Genomic DNA, 12,884 nt, shown 5'->3' on the forward strand with positions numbered 1-12,884 from the left:
TGTGCAAATATGGTTAAAACAGAAAATTAAAACAATGTTCAACGCTAAATTTAGAAACAATGTATAACAATAAACTGTCCCAGGGAGTTGTCTCAGAGTCACCCATGGAACCGTGTTTGGGGCTTTTCATGTCGGACTATTTTGAGTTGAGCGATGGTGTGCGCCTACAAAAATGTGCACAGAATCTTGCGACCATCCAGGTCATCTTTTGATCTTTGCCTAACAGCAAAAGGTCAAATTTTTGCTTTTGCGGGAGGTCGGCTAGCCTCACCAGTAGGGGATCCATGCTCTTACTACGTGCCTCTTCATAAAAGGGACATTTAAAGAACAAGTGTTCTGGGCTTCCTATCTCTCCCAATGGACAGGTGCAAAGTCTCTGAGCATACGGGACCCTTCTGAAGGCTTCATCCAGGACCGGCGAGGGAAGAGCCGAGCTTCTGGCGAGTGTAAAGGCCCTTCTTGCATCCCTAGATACGAGAAAGAAGAGATATGCTGCTGGTGCGGCTATATATCTCTCGATTTCTCCAATTCTATAGTCGGGGCACCTTGCACAGTCCTGCTGTCTCTCAGTGTCTAATATTCTTTGCCTGACCGTAGCTTTTGCCTGGCCCAAGCCCAGACTTAGAAGGGCTTGAGGGGCAAAACCCAGTTTCCGGAGGGTGTTCAGGACTGCAGTCTGCAGGCCGACTGGAATTGGTCACAGAGGATCAATGGGGCTATCCCTCGGGGGAGCAGGTTCAATGTCAGCCACTTGTAGGTTGATATTAGGCGGATGCTAGCCTCCACTCTCATCATCCCCGTTTCCAATCTAACCCATGCGTTTGAGACACATCTGGGGACTTGGAGGAGAGCTCTAAGAAGTCTAGATTGAACTCTCTCAAGGGGGGAGAAAGCAGAGGAAGGTGGGCCCAAAAAGAACCATAGAGGAGTTGTGCCAAAGTTTTGGCCTTGTATAATTTTGGAGCTGCGGGAATGAAGAAACCCCCTTGTGCTCTGAAGAATTTAAGGATACAATTAGCATTTTTTTCCGCTAGGGGGTGCCCAATTGGGGCTTCTCCAGGGGCAGCAGAATGTCTTGGGCAGAGGAATCCCTGCAGGGGCTCTGAGACTCCCTTGGCTTCTTCTTCTTCCCTCCCTCCCAGGAAGCTGCAACTTGCTCTGGATTCTGTGCTCCTCAGGAAGCTGAACCTGCAAACCCAGCTGAGACTGAACCTGCAACCCTGGCCAGGATGGAAGGAGGAAGATGGACGGTTGACCTGGTCAGGCTCTCTCCCGCATCCCTCCCCACAACCTCTGAGCATTCCCTCCCAGGACCCTTGGAGAAATCTGGTGAGTTCCAGGGGAGAGGAGATGGGGACAGGGATAGATGGATGGCGGAGGGAGAAAGAGGAAAAGATGGAGAGGAGACAAATGGAAGGAAGTTCCTGACAGGAAGAAGGAAGGGGTGAGGCCTTCTCCGAAGCAGCTCTTTGTTTCTTGAATCCTTTTCCTAAAGTAGTGGGAGCAGATTTTCTTCCTCCAGGCTTTGAAATCTTAGGTGTTATTTCCACGGTGGGAATAATTGATGATAATGATGTTGCACACCAATCCTGAAAAATGGGTGAAGGGGAATGGATATGCTTCCCATAATTATTTATGATGAATGTATTTAAATTGTTTCTGTTACTCTTATTTTTTATAGACAGGGTCAGAATGATACATTCCACCAGCACCAAAACACAATAAATGCATGCACCTTCCCAGTCTGGTAGGGTTCAGGGACAAAGGACCAGTTATCATGATACACGATTCCTGTGGCTGGAGGCTCTACACTTAGGATTGGGCATATAAAGTCAAAGAGCGGATGGTATTATAAGCAAATTGTGTAAACTTGCCAATCTTACAGACTGGGGTTGTGTGTGAGAGGGAGGGAGGGAGTGGGATTATAATTTATAGCGCCCCTGTGTAATGGCTTGGTTCTCCCGCACAGACATACAACTCCAGTAGGAATTATCTCAGGTTTATTGCTCAAACTCACAAATCATCGTGGAGCTCAGTCTTCAGCCTGTTCATCCCAGCTTGCAGTTGCCGAGTCCTCCAGCCAAGAAGCCCCCACTTCGCTTTCTTTCCCCCTCTTCTCGCAGATTCTCTTGAGCCTACGATTTTTTGGACAGACTATTTCTGGGGTCTCTGTGTCAGAGCTCAAACCGGAGATAACAGTCTGTGCCCCCCCCCCCGGCACCCCCTCTTCCTGCTCTTTGTTCTTTCCTCCTGCTGCAGCTTGGCTGCTCCTCCCCTGCTTCACATTCCAACTGAATCCCATCTCTTGCATTCTCAGGCTCTGTCAGCGGAGGCACGAGAGGCTTGAGATTCACAGAGCTGACACTCTGTAATTTTGTCCGTCCCTAAGCTTCCATGGAGATACTGTGGTACAACCTTGGTGCAAATTTCAAAATAAGTACACAAAGCCAACAAAGAGACTCAGAGGTTTATAGTGGCACCAGCTTTCCTGGTCAAGAGTCCTCTTTGTCAGACTGCAGCCCACAAAAGCTTAAGCCATAATACATTCATCTGCCTTTAAGGGCTGCAAAAGATGAATAAACAGAAGCGTAGTTCATCTATGGAATCTATCCTAGAGGAGACAGTGACGGCCAGCAACATGGATAGCTTGAAGAAAAGGATAAGACTGACGTCTCTGCTCTGCCCTCGCAGTCTAGGCAATAACGCTTCTTAATACTAGTGTCTGGAAAGCACATGAAGGCAGAGAAGACTCTTGTGCTCCAATCCTGCTTGCCGGTTTCCCACAGGCATCTAGTTGGCCTCTGTGAGAAGAGGATGCTGGACTAGGTGGGCCTTTGCCTGATCCAGCAGGCTCTTCTTAGGTTCCAATATATTGCAATATTTTTACAGTTACATGTAGCACTTAAGTTTTATTTATTTCACAATGGAGACACTGTTACTTGAGCCTGATATCATTTCTTCACTTCAGAAAGAAAAAATAGATGTGTCTAATAAGACAATTCCACCATAGATCTGTATTATAAAACGATGGTGCTTTATTAAGTTTGAATGGAGTGATCATGTGTTGCTCTTGCCACTATCTCGTCAGCTTTCGTAAAATTTGGAACATAGAGAGGATAGTGGAGAATGAAGGTGTTAAAATGAGAGAAGGTACAGATTGGGATTGACATGTGTTCAGTTCCCTTTTTGTCTTTCTTGAAAGTCTAACAGGATTCTCTTTCCTCCCAGACTCCCAAACAGGTGAGGAAGATGAAAGTCAGAATTCTATGGAGCCACATGTGAATTTATGGGGGAAAACAAAGAAATTGAGGATACAACAAAAAAGTCGCAAAGGAGAGAAACTATTTGAATGTATTGAATGTGAAAAGAGCTTTAGTCGAAATGATACACTTAGAATACACCAACGAACTCATACAGGGGAGAAACCATTTAAATGTATTGAATGTGGAAAGAGCTTCAGTGAAAGTGGAGCACTTAGAAGACACCAACGAACTCATACAGGGGAGAAAATATTTGAATGTACGGCATGTGGAAAGAGCTTCAGTCAAAGTGTAGCACTTAGAATACACCAAAGAACTCACACAGGGGAGAAACCATTTGAATGTTTTGAGTGTGGAAAGAGCTTCAGTGAAAGTGGAGCACTTAGAAGACACCAACAAACTCATACAGGGGAGAAACTATTTGAATGTACGGCATGTGGAAAGAGCTTCAGTCGAAGTGGATATCTTAGAATACACCAAAGAATTCACACAGGGGAGAAACCATTTGAATGTTTTGAGTGTGGAAAGAGCTTCAGTGAAAGTGTAGCACTCAGAAGACACCAACAAACTCACACAGGGGAGAAACCATTTGAATGTTTTGAGTGTGGAAAGAGCTTCAGTGTTAGTGGATCACTTAGAATACACCAACAAACTCACACAGGGAAGAAACCATTTAAATGTATTGAATGTGGAAACAGCTTCAGTGATAGTGGATCACTTAGAATACACCAACGAACTCATACAGGGGAGAAACCATTTAAATGTGTTGAATGTGGAAAGAGCTTCAGTCGAAATGATACACTTAGAAGACACCAACGAACTCATACAGGGGAGAAACCATTTGAATGTATTGAATGTGGAAATAACTTCAGGTATAGTGGAAAACTTAGAATACACCAAAGAATTCACACCGGAGAGAAACCATTTGAATGTATTGAATGTGGAAAGAGCTTCAGTGAAAGTGGAGCACTTAGAAGACACCAACGAACTCACAGAGGGGAGAAACCATTTGAATGTTTTGAGTGTAGAAAGAGCTTCAGGGATAGTGGATCACTTAGAATACACCAACGAACTCACACAGGGGAGAAACCATTTAGATGTATTGAATGTGGAAAGAGTTTTAGCATAAGCGGAGCACTTAGAATGCACCAACGAACTCATACAGGGGAGAAACTATTTAAATGTATTGAATGTGGAAAGAGCTACAGTCAAAGTGGATCACTTAGAAGACACCAACGAACTCATACAGTGGAGAAACCATTTAAATGTATTGAATGTGGAAAGAGCTACAGTCTAAGTGGATCACTTAGAATACACCAACGAACTCACACAGGGGAGAAACCATTTAAATGTATTGAATGTGGAAAGAGCTTCAGTGAAAGTGGAGCACTTAGAAGACATCAACGAACTCACACAGGGGAAAAATCACAGATACTTTAATAAACCGTATACGTGTTCTTTACCTTTCCTTTTATGCTTCCCTGCAATACTGATAAAATCAAACCACGCCAATGCTTTCAGCCCCAGAAGAGGAGCTCCCCTTGGTGTCAGGGGAGGGGTCCAAGGGAGCATCTGAAGCCCTGCCATTCCTTCTGTCCCTGGCCCCTTCCCCTCCTCTCTCTGCCATCCCAGGGCCACTCTTGACTCCACAGCAGGAGACTGGATCTGTCTGTGATGATGAGATGTCCTGGCTGGTTGAAGGACCACTTCCTGTTTCCTGGAGCTCCATCCTTCTTTCTCATGCAGGGTGGAGTCATGAAGCAGGTGAAGGCTGAGCACACCTAAGGGTGGCGCAGCGGGTGGGTGGGATTCTGCTTAACCTTTCCCCGTCTGCTCCTTTAATGGATCCAAATCCCCACACCAAAAGGGGCAGTGTGAGGGCGCAATCAGTGTTATGGAGCTGCACTGAAAATCAATTCTTTGTGACTGTAAGAGGCCCTTCTCAAAAAAAACAAGCATCAAGAGAATTTAAGTTATAGAATTTAAAACAAACAGATAATTACAAAAAAAGAAAGCAGTCTGGTGCCACATTGCGTAGGAGTTACTTTAGCACACTTTACCTGTGGCTTCCTTTGAAAAGAGCTCAGAAACTTCAATGGCTCAAAGAGCTGCAGACACTTTGCTGACCAGGGCTGGCTATAGGCAGCATAGGACTCCCATATTAGTACAGCTCCGTCTGCCTAATTGTCTGTTTCTGGACACAATCAATGTGTCCACAAGAAGAGGAAGATAGATTTGAGGAAGGCCAACCTGCAGAGACACTACAAATCGAAGCACATCCAGTACCAGGAGTTCCAAGGGCAGCTGCACCAGGAGAAGGTCAAGGCGCTGAAAACGGACCTGTTGGGTAACCTGTGGCCCCTCCAGATGATGTGAAATTGCAACTCACGTCTTCTTTAGCCATTGGCCACGCTGGCTGTGGCTCATGGGAGCTGGAGTCCAAGGATCTAGGTCCACAAATGCCAGGGACAATTCAAATCCCTCCTCAGTCGTGAAGCCGATTGGGCAACTTAAAGCTGGTCACCATCTTTATGCGAAACCTCCCTCGCAGGGTTGCTGTGTGCGTGAAAGCAATATATCTTGTGGTGGGCTTGATGAGGGGAGTGTGGAACAGAAATGTAATTCATAGGTAAGAAGACAGGAAATAGTTCTGAATCTGACTGAAAATAAAGGATTCTTTGTCTCCAAATTGCATATAGCAAGCATCTGGTTCCTCAGCACTCTGCACTCTCTCTCTCTGGAAACCTCCAGCTGTCAGGTGACAGGAACCAGCCAATGCCTCCCAGTTCAGAAACAGTCTGCCAAGAGCTGAGATTGGAAGTGGACAACCAAGGAAACTTAGGGGAGCATTTTCATTTCCATGCTTATGAATATTGATTTGAATCAATTCATCTGATGTGTTCAAAATAGTAGAGAAAATTTATGGTTGACACCACCTTGGGATAGTTTTGAGAGGAATTCGGGGAACTAGGAATATTTTTAGTTCCATCTGGGTTGATGGATCATTAAATAGCTAGAGAGGATTAAGGGGTGGGGGCGGGAATCAGGCCTTGTTTCTCATGTGACAGATAACCGATTCCACAGTTCTTAAATGTGACCATTTGCGACACAAGATCTACCCACCAGGGAAGAATGGCAGATGAAGGTGATGGACTATATGGAACTGGCGGAATCCGAGACCAGGGAGAAGAGTTGGTGGAAGAAGATTGGAAGAAATTTAAAGACTATTTACAGAAACAATGTAAAATTAATGAATGTTAGAAAGATATTGGAATGAACTTATGTGGTTTTAGCAGAAATGTTATAAAGGATTAGGAAAAAATAGACTGTTAATTGATGAAACGAGGGAAAGTAAAGTTATATCATATTAAGATAAATTACAGGACAAAAATGGGAAAAGATGGAAAGGATTTGCTGAAATAGTTAACCAAACTAGAAGGTCAAGAAAACAAGCTAACGAATGATAAGTTATGGGAAGATTCGATGTTTTATTTTTTTAATGGACTTTTTTTCCTGTTTTTGTATTTTCTGTTTTTTCTTTTCTTATTATGATGTGTTGTTTTTGATGTTGTTTAATATGATGTTATTATTTGTTCTTTTTGTAACCTTTAAAACCTTAATAAATATTATTAAAAATAAATAAATAAATGTGACCATTTGCTGCCTCCCAAAATTATGCTTAAGCCTTTCCCCTCCCCCCCAAAAAACAACAACAATTCAAACATGGTAGCTGGTCTTGTCAAACGGGCCAATATAAGGTTCATTTGGCAAGTTTGTTGTTGTTTAGTCGTTTATTTGTGTCCGACTCTTCATGACCCCATGGACCAGAGCACGCCAGGCATTCCTGTCTTCTACTGCCTCCCGCAGCTTGGTCAAACTCATGTTCGTAGCTTTGAGGACACTGTCTAACCATCTCGTCCTCTGTCGTCCCCTTCTCCTTGTGCCCTCCATCTTTCCCAACATCAGGGAGGTCTTTTCCAGGGAGCCTTCTCTTCTCATGAGGTGGGCAAAGTATTGAAACCTCAGCTTCAGTATGTGTCTTTCCAGTGAGCACTCAGGGCTGATCTCCTTCAGAATGGATAGGTTTGATCTTCTTGCAGTCCATGGGACTCTCAAGAGTCTCCTCCAGCACCATTATTCTTTTTTTTTTATAATAAATAATATTTATTAAAGTTTCAAAGAATTACAAAAAGAAAAAGAAAACAGAAAAAACAAAGTACAGAAAAATAAAAACAATTAAAAACAGATCAATCTTTACATGTCTTGTCTTTCATTTACTTGTTTCCCTGACCTCCTCACACCTCCCTTCTTTGTATTCTAGTTCAATTAGTTACTTCAGCATATCCTTTCCATTTTTGCTTTTATCTTAATGATTTATCTTAATATATTGTAACTTTACATTCTCACCTATTCATGATCTATTTTTTTTAAATGATATTTTATTAAGTTTTAAGAATAACAACAAACAGAAAAAGGAAAAAACATATACAAAAAATATAAAATTATAAAATACAAAAAATACAAAAGTTTAACTTAGAAAAGAAAGGGGGAAAAACAAAAAAGAAAGAAAAAAGCACATTTAAAAACCCCCACAAAAATCCCTCTTTTTAATTCCTCATCTTTGATTCACTTATTTTCCTGACTTCCTCACGTCTCCCTTTTTTGTATCCCTTTTGAAAATTAGTTCAGCAAATTCATATCCAATTAATTTATCTATTATCAATCCAATCTTATTTTTTACCTTGTTGCTAGAACCCCTTCAGTTCATTTCAATGCCATTAACATTCAAAAATTTTACAATGTTTCTGTACATAAATTTTAAATTTCCTCCAATCTTCTTCCACCAACTCTTCTCCCTGGTCTCGGATTCTGCCAGTCATTTCCGCCATTTCCATGTAGTCCATTACTTGCATCTGAATTTTACCTAATTCTATAACATTACTGCTAAAACCGCATAACTTCATTCCAGCATCCTTCTAACATTCCTTAATTTTACAATGTTTCTGTAGATAGTCTTTAAATTTCTTCCAATCTTCTTCTGCCGACTCTTCTCCCTGGTCTCGAATTCCGCCAGTCATTTCCGCCAGTTCCATGTACTCCATCACCTTCATCTGCCATTCTTCCCGGGTGGGTAGATCTTGTGTCTTCCAATACTTTGCGATAAGTATTCTTGCTGCTGTTGTAGCATACATTAAAAAATTTCTATCCTTCTTTAACACCAACTGGCCGACCATGCCCAGGAGAAAGGCCTCTGGTTTCTTCAGGAAGGTATATTTTAATACCTTTTTCATTTCATTATAGATCATCTCCCAGAAAGCCTTAATCTTTGGGCACGTCCACCAAAGGTGAAAGAATGTACCTTCATTTTCTTTACATTTCCAACATTTGTTATCGGGCAAATGATATATTTTTGCAAGCTTGACTGGTGTCATGTACCACCTGTATATCTTTTCAATAATATTCTCTCTTAAGGCATTACATGCCGTAAACTTCATACCGGTGGTCCACAACTGTTCCCTGTCAGCAAACATAATGTTATGACCAATATCTTGTGCCCATTTAATCATAGCAGATTTAACCGTTTCATCCTGCGTATTCCAGTTTAACAGCAAGTTATACATTCTTGAAAGTGTCTTAGTTTTGGGATCTAACAATTCTGTTTCCAATTTTGATTTTTCCACCTGGAAGCCAATTTTTTTGTCCAAATTATAGGCCTCTCTTATTTGATAATAATGAAGCCAGTCTCGCACTTTATCTTTTAATTTCTCAAAATTCTGCAATTTCAATTTATCTCCTTCTTGTTCCAATATTTCCCAATATTTCGGCCACTTGGCCTCCATATTGAGCTTTTTCTGAGCCTTCGCTTCCATTGGTGACAACCACCTTGGGGTTTCATTTTCCAGTAAGTCTTTGTATCTTATCCAGACATTAAACAATGCTTTCCTTACAATATGGTTTTTAAATGCTTTATGTGCTTTAACCTTGTCGTACCACAAATATGCATGCCACCCAAAAACATTGTTAAAACCTTCTAAGTCCAAAATGTCCGTGTTCTCAAGAAGCAGCCAGTCTTTCAACCAGCAGAATGCTGCTGATTCATAGTAAAGTTTAAGGTCTGGCACGGCAAATCCGCCTCTTTCCTTTGCATCAGTTAATATTTTAAATTTTATTCTGGGCTTCTTGCCCTGCCAGACAAATCTAGAAATATACTTCTTGAAACAGTCCATCTTGTCCAAAATTTGCAACGATTGAAACAGAAATAACATTTTTGGCAATACATTCATCTTTATAGCTGCAATTCGACCCAACAAGGAAAGCTTCAAATTTGACCATATTTCTAAGTCTTTTTTCACTTCTGTCCAACATTTCTCATAATTATCTTTAAATAAATGTAAGTTCTTAGCCGTCATATTAACCCCCAGATATTTTACTTTCTTAACTAAAGTTAAACCTGTCTCCTTCTGAAACCTCTCTTTCTCAATCGATGTTAAATTTCTCTCTTTTTTTAAAAAAAATTAATTTTTATTGGTTTTCCACACACAAAATAAAAACAAACAATAGACAATACACAAACATACAAACATATAAACATGTATAATTCCATACTCTTATTTTCATACACCTTGCTTCCTGGACTTCCCCATACCTCCCCTTTTCCACATCCTTGTTTTAAATTTCTTCAGCAACTCGACTTCCGGAGGCGGCGCGAAATGGCAATGGCGGTCCTCTTCAGTCTCTGAAGAGGGGCTCCGCGGGAAAGGGTTGCACGCTGCGGCATAGCGACGACCCATTAAGAAAAACCACGGGCAGAGTGAGCCTAAAACCGTGCCTAAAACTTTCTTTGAACTAACTGACAATATGGATTTGATTGATATATGGAGGACAAAAAACCCCTTAGGTAAAGAAGGAACTTTTTTTTCTGAGGCTCATTTGTCATGGACACGAATCGACCAAATATGGACAACTAGAGGGCTGGCACCTAAAACTATAAAAGTGGAAATCTGCCCAAAAACCTGCTCCGACCATAACGCCTTGAAAGTGGAATTGAGACTTACTCCAACCGGTTCCTTTAGATGGAAAATGAATGACACCCTACTAAGAGACCAGGAGATTGTAAAGAAGGCCCCAAAAACTTTAAAAGACTATTTTGAAATAAACTTGAACACTACGGTGGAAAAGAGAACAATCTGGGACGCAAGCAAAGCAGTTATGAGAGGGTTTCTGATACAACAAAATACGATTAAGAAAAGACTCTGGAATGGAAAAAAAGAAAAGATCTTGGAGAAAATAAGAGAAGGAGAGAAAAAATTGAGAAGTAAACCAAAGTCGAAGGAGGTGCTGAGAGAAATTAAATTCCATCAGGCACAATATTCGAAATTGATAAATCAAGAGGTGGAATGGAAAATTAAACAAATGAAGCAAAGATCATTCGAATCAGCAAATAAATGTGGAAAACTGCTAGCATGGCAGCTGAAAAAGAGACAAAAACTGAATACAGTTACAAATCTAGAGATTGAAGGGAGAATTGTTCAGAAACCAGAAGAAATCAGAAAGTGTTTCCAGAGATATTTTAAAGAACTTTATGCACAGGGGCCACAGAGAGAATTTGAAATAGATCAATTCTTAAAAACCAATGGACTATCAAAAGTAACTCAGGAAAAGAGAACAATCCTGAATTGCAAAATAATGCAACAGGAAATCGAAGGTGCCATTCAGAATATGCAATTAGGCAAATCTCCAGGCCCTGATGGACTTACCTCCAAATATTATAAGGTTTTGAAAGACTATTTGATACAACCTTTGATGGAGGTTTGTAACCAGATTATGGAGGGGAAGAAGGCACCGGAGTCGTGGAAAGAAGCTTTCATCACATTGATTCCGAAAGTGGAAACTGAAAAGACTCAACTCAAAAACTACCGTCCCATCTCACTCCTAAATGTGGATTACAAAATCTTTGCAGACATTCTGGCAAGTAGACTTAAAAAAGTACTGAATGAAGTAATCCATAAGGATCAGGCAGGCTTTCTCCCAGGAAGACATTTGTTTGATAACACTAGGAACATTATTGATATTTTGGAACTTTTACAAACAAATATCAATACGAGAGCAGTGTTAATTTTTATTGACGCAGAGAAGGCCTTTGACAACATTTCTTGGAGGTTTATGAAGAAAAACTTGGAAGGGATGGGAGTGGGACGGGGGTTTGAAAATGGTATAGAAGCAATTTATTCTGAGCAAAAAGCTAAATTGATAGTGAACAATGTGGTGACAGAGGAGTTTAAAATTGAAAAAGGGACACGACAGGGGTGCCCCCTATCCCCTCTATTATTTATCTCAGTCCTGGAGGTGCTTTTGAACATGATCAGGGAGGACCGGTTGGTACAAGGAATACAGGTCGGAGTGAAACAATATAAACTGAAAGCATTCGCAGATGACTTGGTTTTAACACTACAGGAGCCAGAATCTAGTACAAAAAGAGTTCTAGAACTGATTCATGAATTTGGTCGGGTGGCGGGATTTAAGTTGAACAAGCAAAAAACCAAGGTTTTGGCTAAAAATTTGACACCTACAGAAACGGATGGGTTTCAGAAAGAGACAGAATTAAGTGTTGTTAAAAAAGTGAAATACCTGGGGGTGCATTTGTCCTCCAAAAATTTGAATTTATTTAAAGACAACTATGAAAAATGTTGGGTAGAAATCAAAAAAGATTTGGAAACTTGGTCAAGACTGAAACTTTCCTTGTTGGGTCGAATTGCAGCTATAAAAATGAATGTATTGCCGAAAATGTTATTTTTGTTTCAGACCCTACAGATTGTGGACAGAGTGGAATGTTTTGGAAAGTGGCAGAAGGATATCTCCAAGTTTGTCTGGCAGGGCAAAAAGCCCCGAATAAAGTTTAAAATACTAACTGACTCGAAAGAAAGAGGGGGGTTTGCCCTGCCAGACTTGAGGTTGTATTATGAATCTGCAGCCTTCTGTTGGTTGAAGGATTGGTTCTTGCTGGAGAACACTGATGTCCTGGATCTGGAAGGGTTTGATAATGCTTTTGGTTGGCATGCATATTTGTGGTACGACAAGGTTAAAGTTCATAAATTGTTTAAAAACCATATTGTCAGAAGAGCAATATTTATGGTCTGGATGAAATACAAAGACTTATTAGAGGGCAAGACCCCGAGGTGGCTATCACCGTTGGAGGCCAAGGCTCGAAAAAGGCCTAACATGGAGGCCCATTGGCCGAAATATTGGGAAAAAATTTGAGATAATTGGAGGTTGCAGAGCCAGGAGAAATTAAAAAATAAGGTGCGAGACTGGCTACACTATGCTCAAATTCAAGAGCATATTTTTTATCTATTTTAAAATAGATAAAATATTTTTTATCTATTTTAAAATAGATAAAAAAGTTGGTTTCCAGGTGGAAAAATCGAAACTAGAGACGGAACTATTAGAACCAAAAACTAAGATACTTTCGAGAATGTATAACTTGCTGCTTAAATGGAACACACAAGATGAGACAGTAAAATCCGCCATGATAAAGTGGGCACAGGACATTGGGCACAACATTATGTTTGAGGACTGGGAAAGGTTATGGAACACCGGAATGAAATTCACGGCATGTAATGCCTT

At 40.9% G+C, this 12,884-nt stretch overlaps 2 protein-coding genes and 1 long non-coding RNA gene across 7 annotated transcripts in view; 2 read left to right on the forward strand and 1 right to left on the reverse strand.

Moving 5' to 3' along the window:
* LOC310701640 (uncharacterized protein) overlaps positions 1-5,949 on the forward strand; it is a 32,958-nt gene extending 27,009 nt beyond the window's left edge. Inside the window, exon 2 of the mRNA XM_083492858.1 lies at positions 3,229-5,949. Within this exon, the coding sequence (XP_083348984.1) occupies positions 3,267-4,700 (1,434 nt within the window). The 5' untranslated portion in view covers positions 3,229-3,266 and the 3' untranslated portion in view covers positions 4,701-5,949. The remainder of the gene's footprint in view (positions 1-3,228) is intronic.
* Positions 1-12,884, forward strand: part of LOC310701075 (uncharacterized protein) — an 89,421-nt gene that overhangs the window by 56,899 nt on the left and 19,638 nt on the right. The window lies entirely within an intron of this gene.
* LOC310702089 overlaps positions 1-12,884 on the reverse strand; it is a 164,446-nt gene that overhangs the window by 12,874 nt on the left and 138,688 nt on the right. Inside the window, exon 1 of one of the 2 annotated variants that reach the window (XR_014523218.1) lies at positions 6,975-12,588. The exons of the other annotated variant lie outside the window; for it this stretch is intronic. This is a non-coding gene — a long non-coding RNA (uncharacterized lncRNA). Of the gene's footprint in view, positions 1-6,974; positions 12,589-12,884 lie in introns of those variants that run through there. 2 annotated transcript variants of the gene reach the window in all.

This window comes from Podarcis liolepis (genome assembly GCF_965112155.1).
Source record: "Podarcis liolepis genome assembly, chromosome: 2".
Lineage (NCBI taxonomy): Eukaryota > Metazoa > Chordata > Lepidosauria > Squamata > Lacertidae > Podarcis > Podarcis liolepis.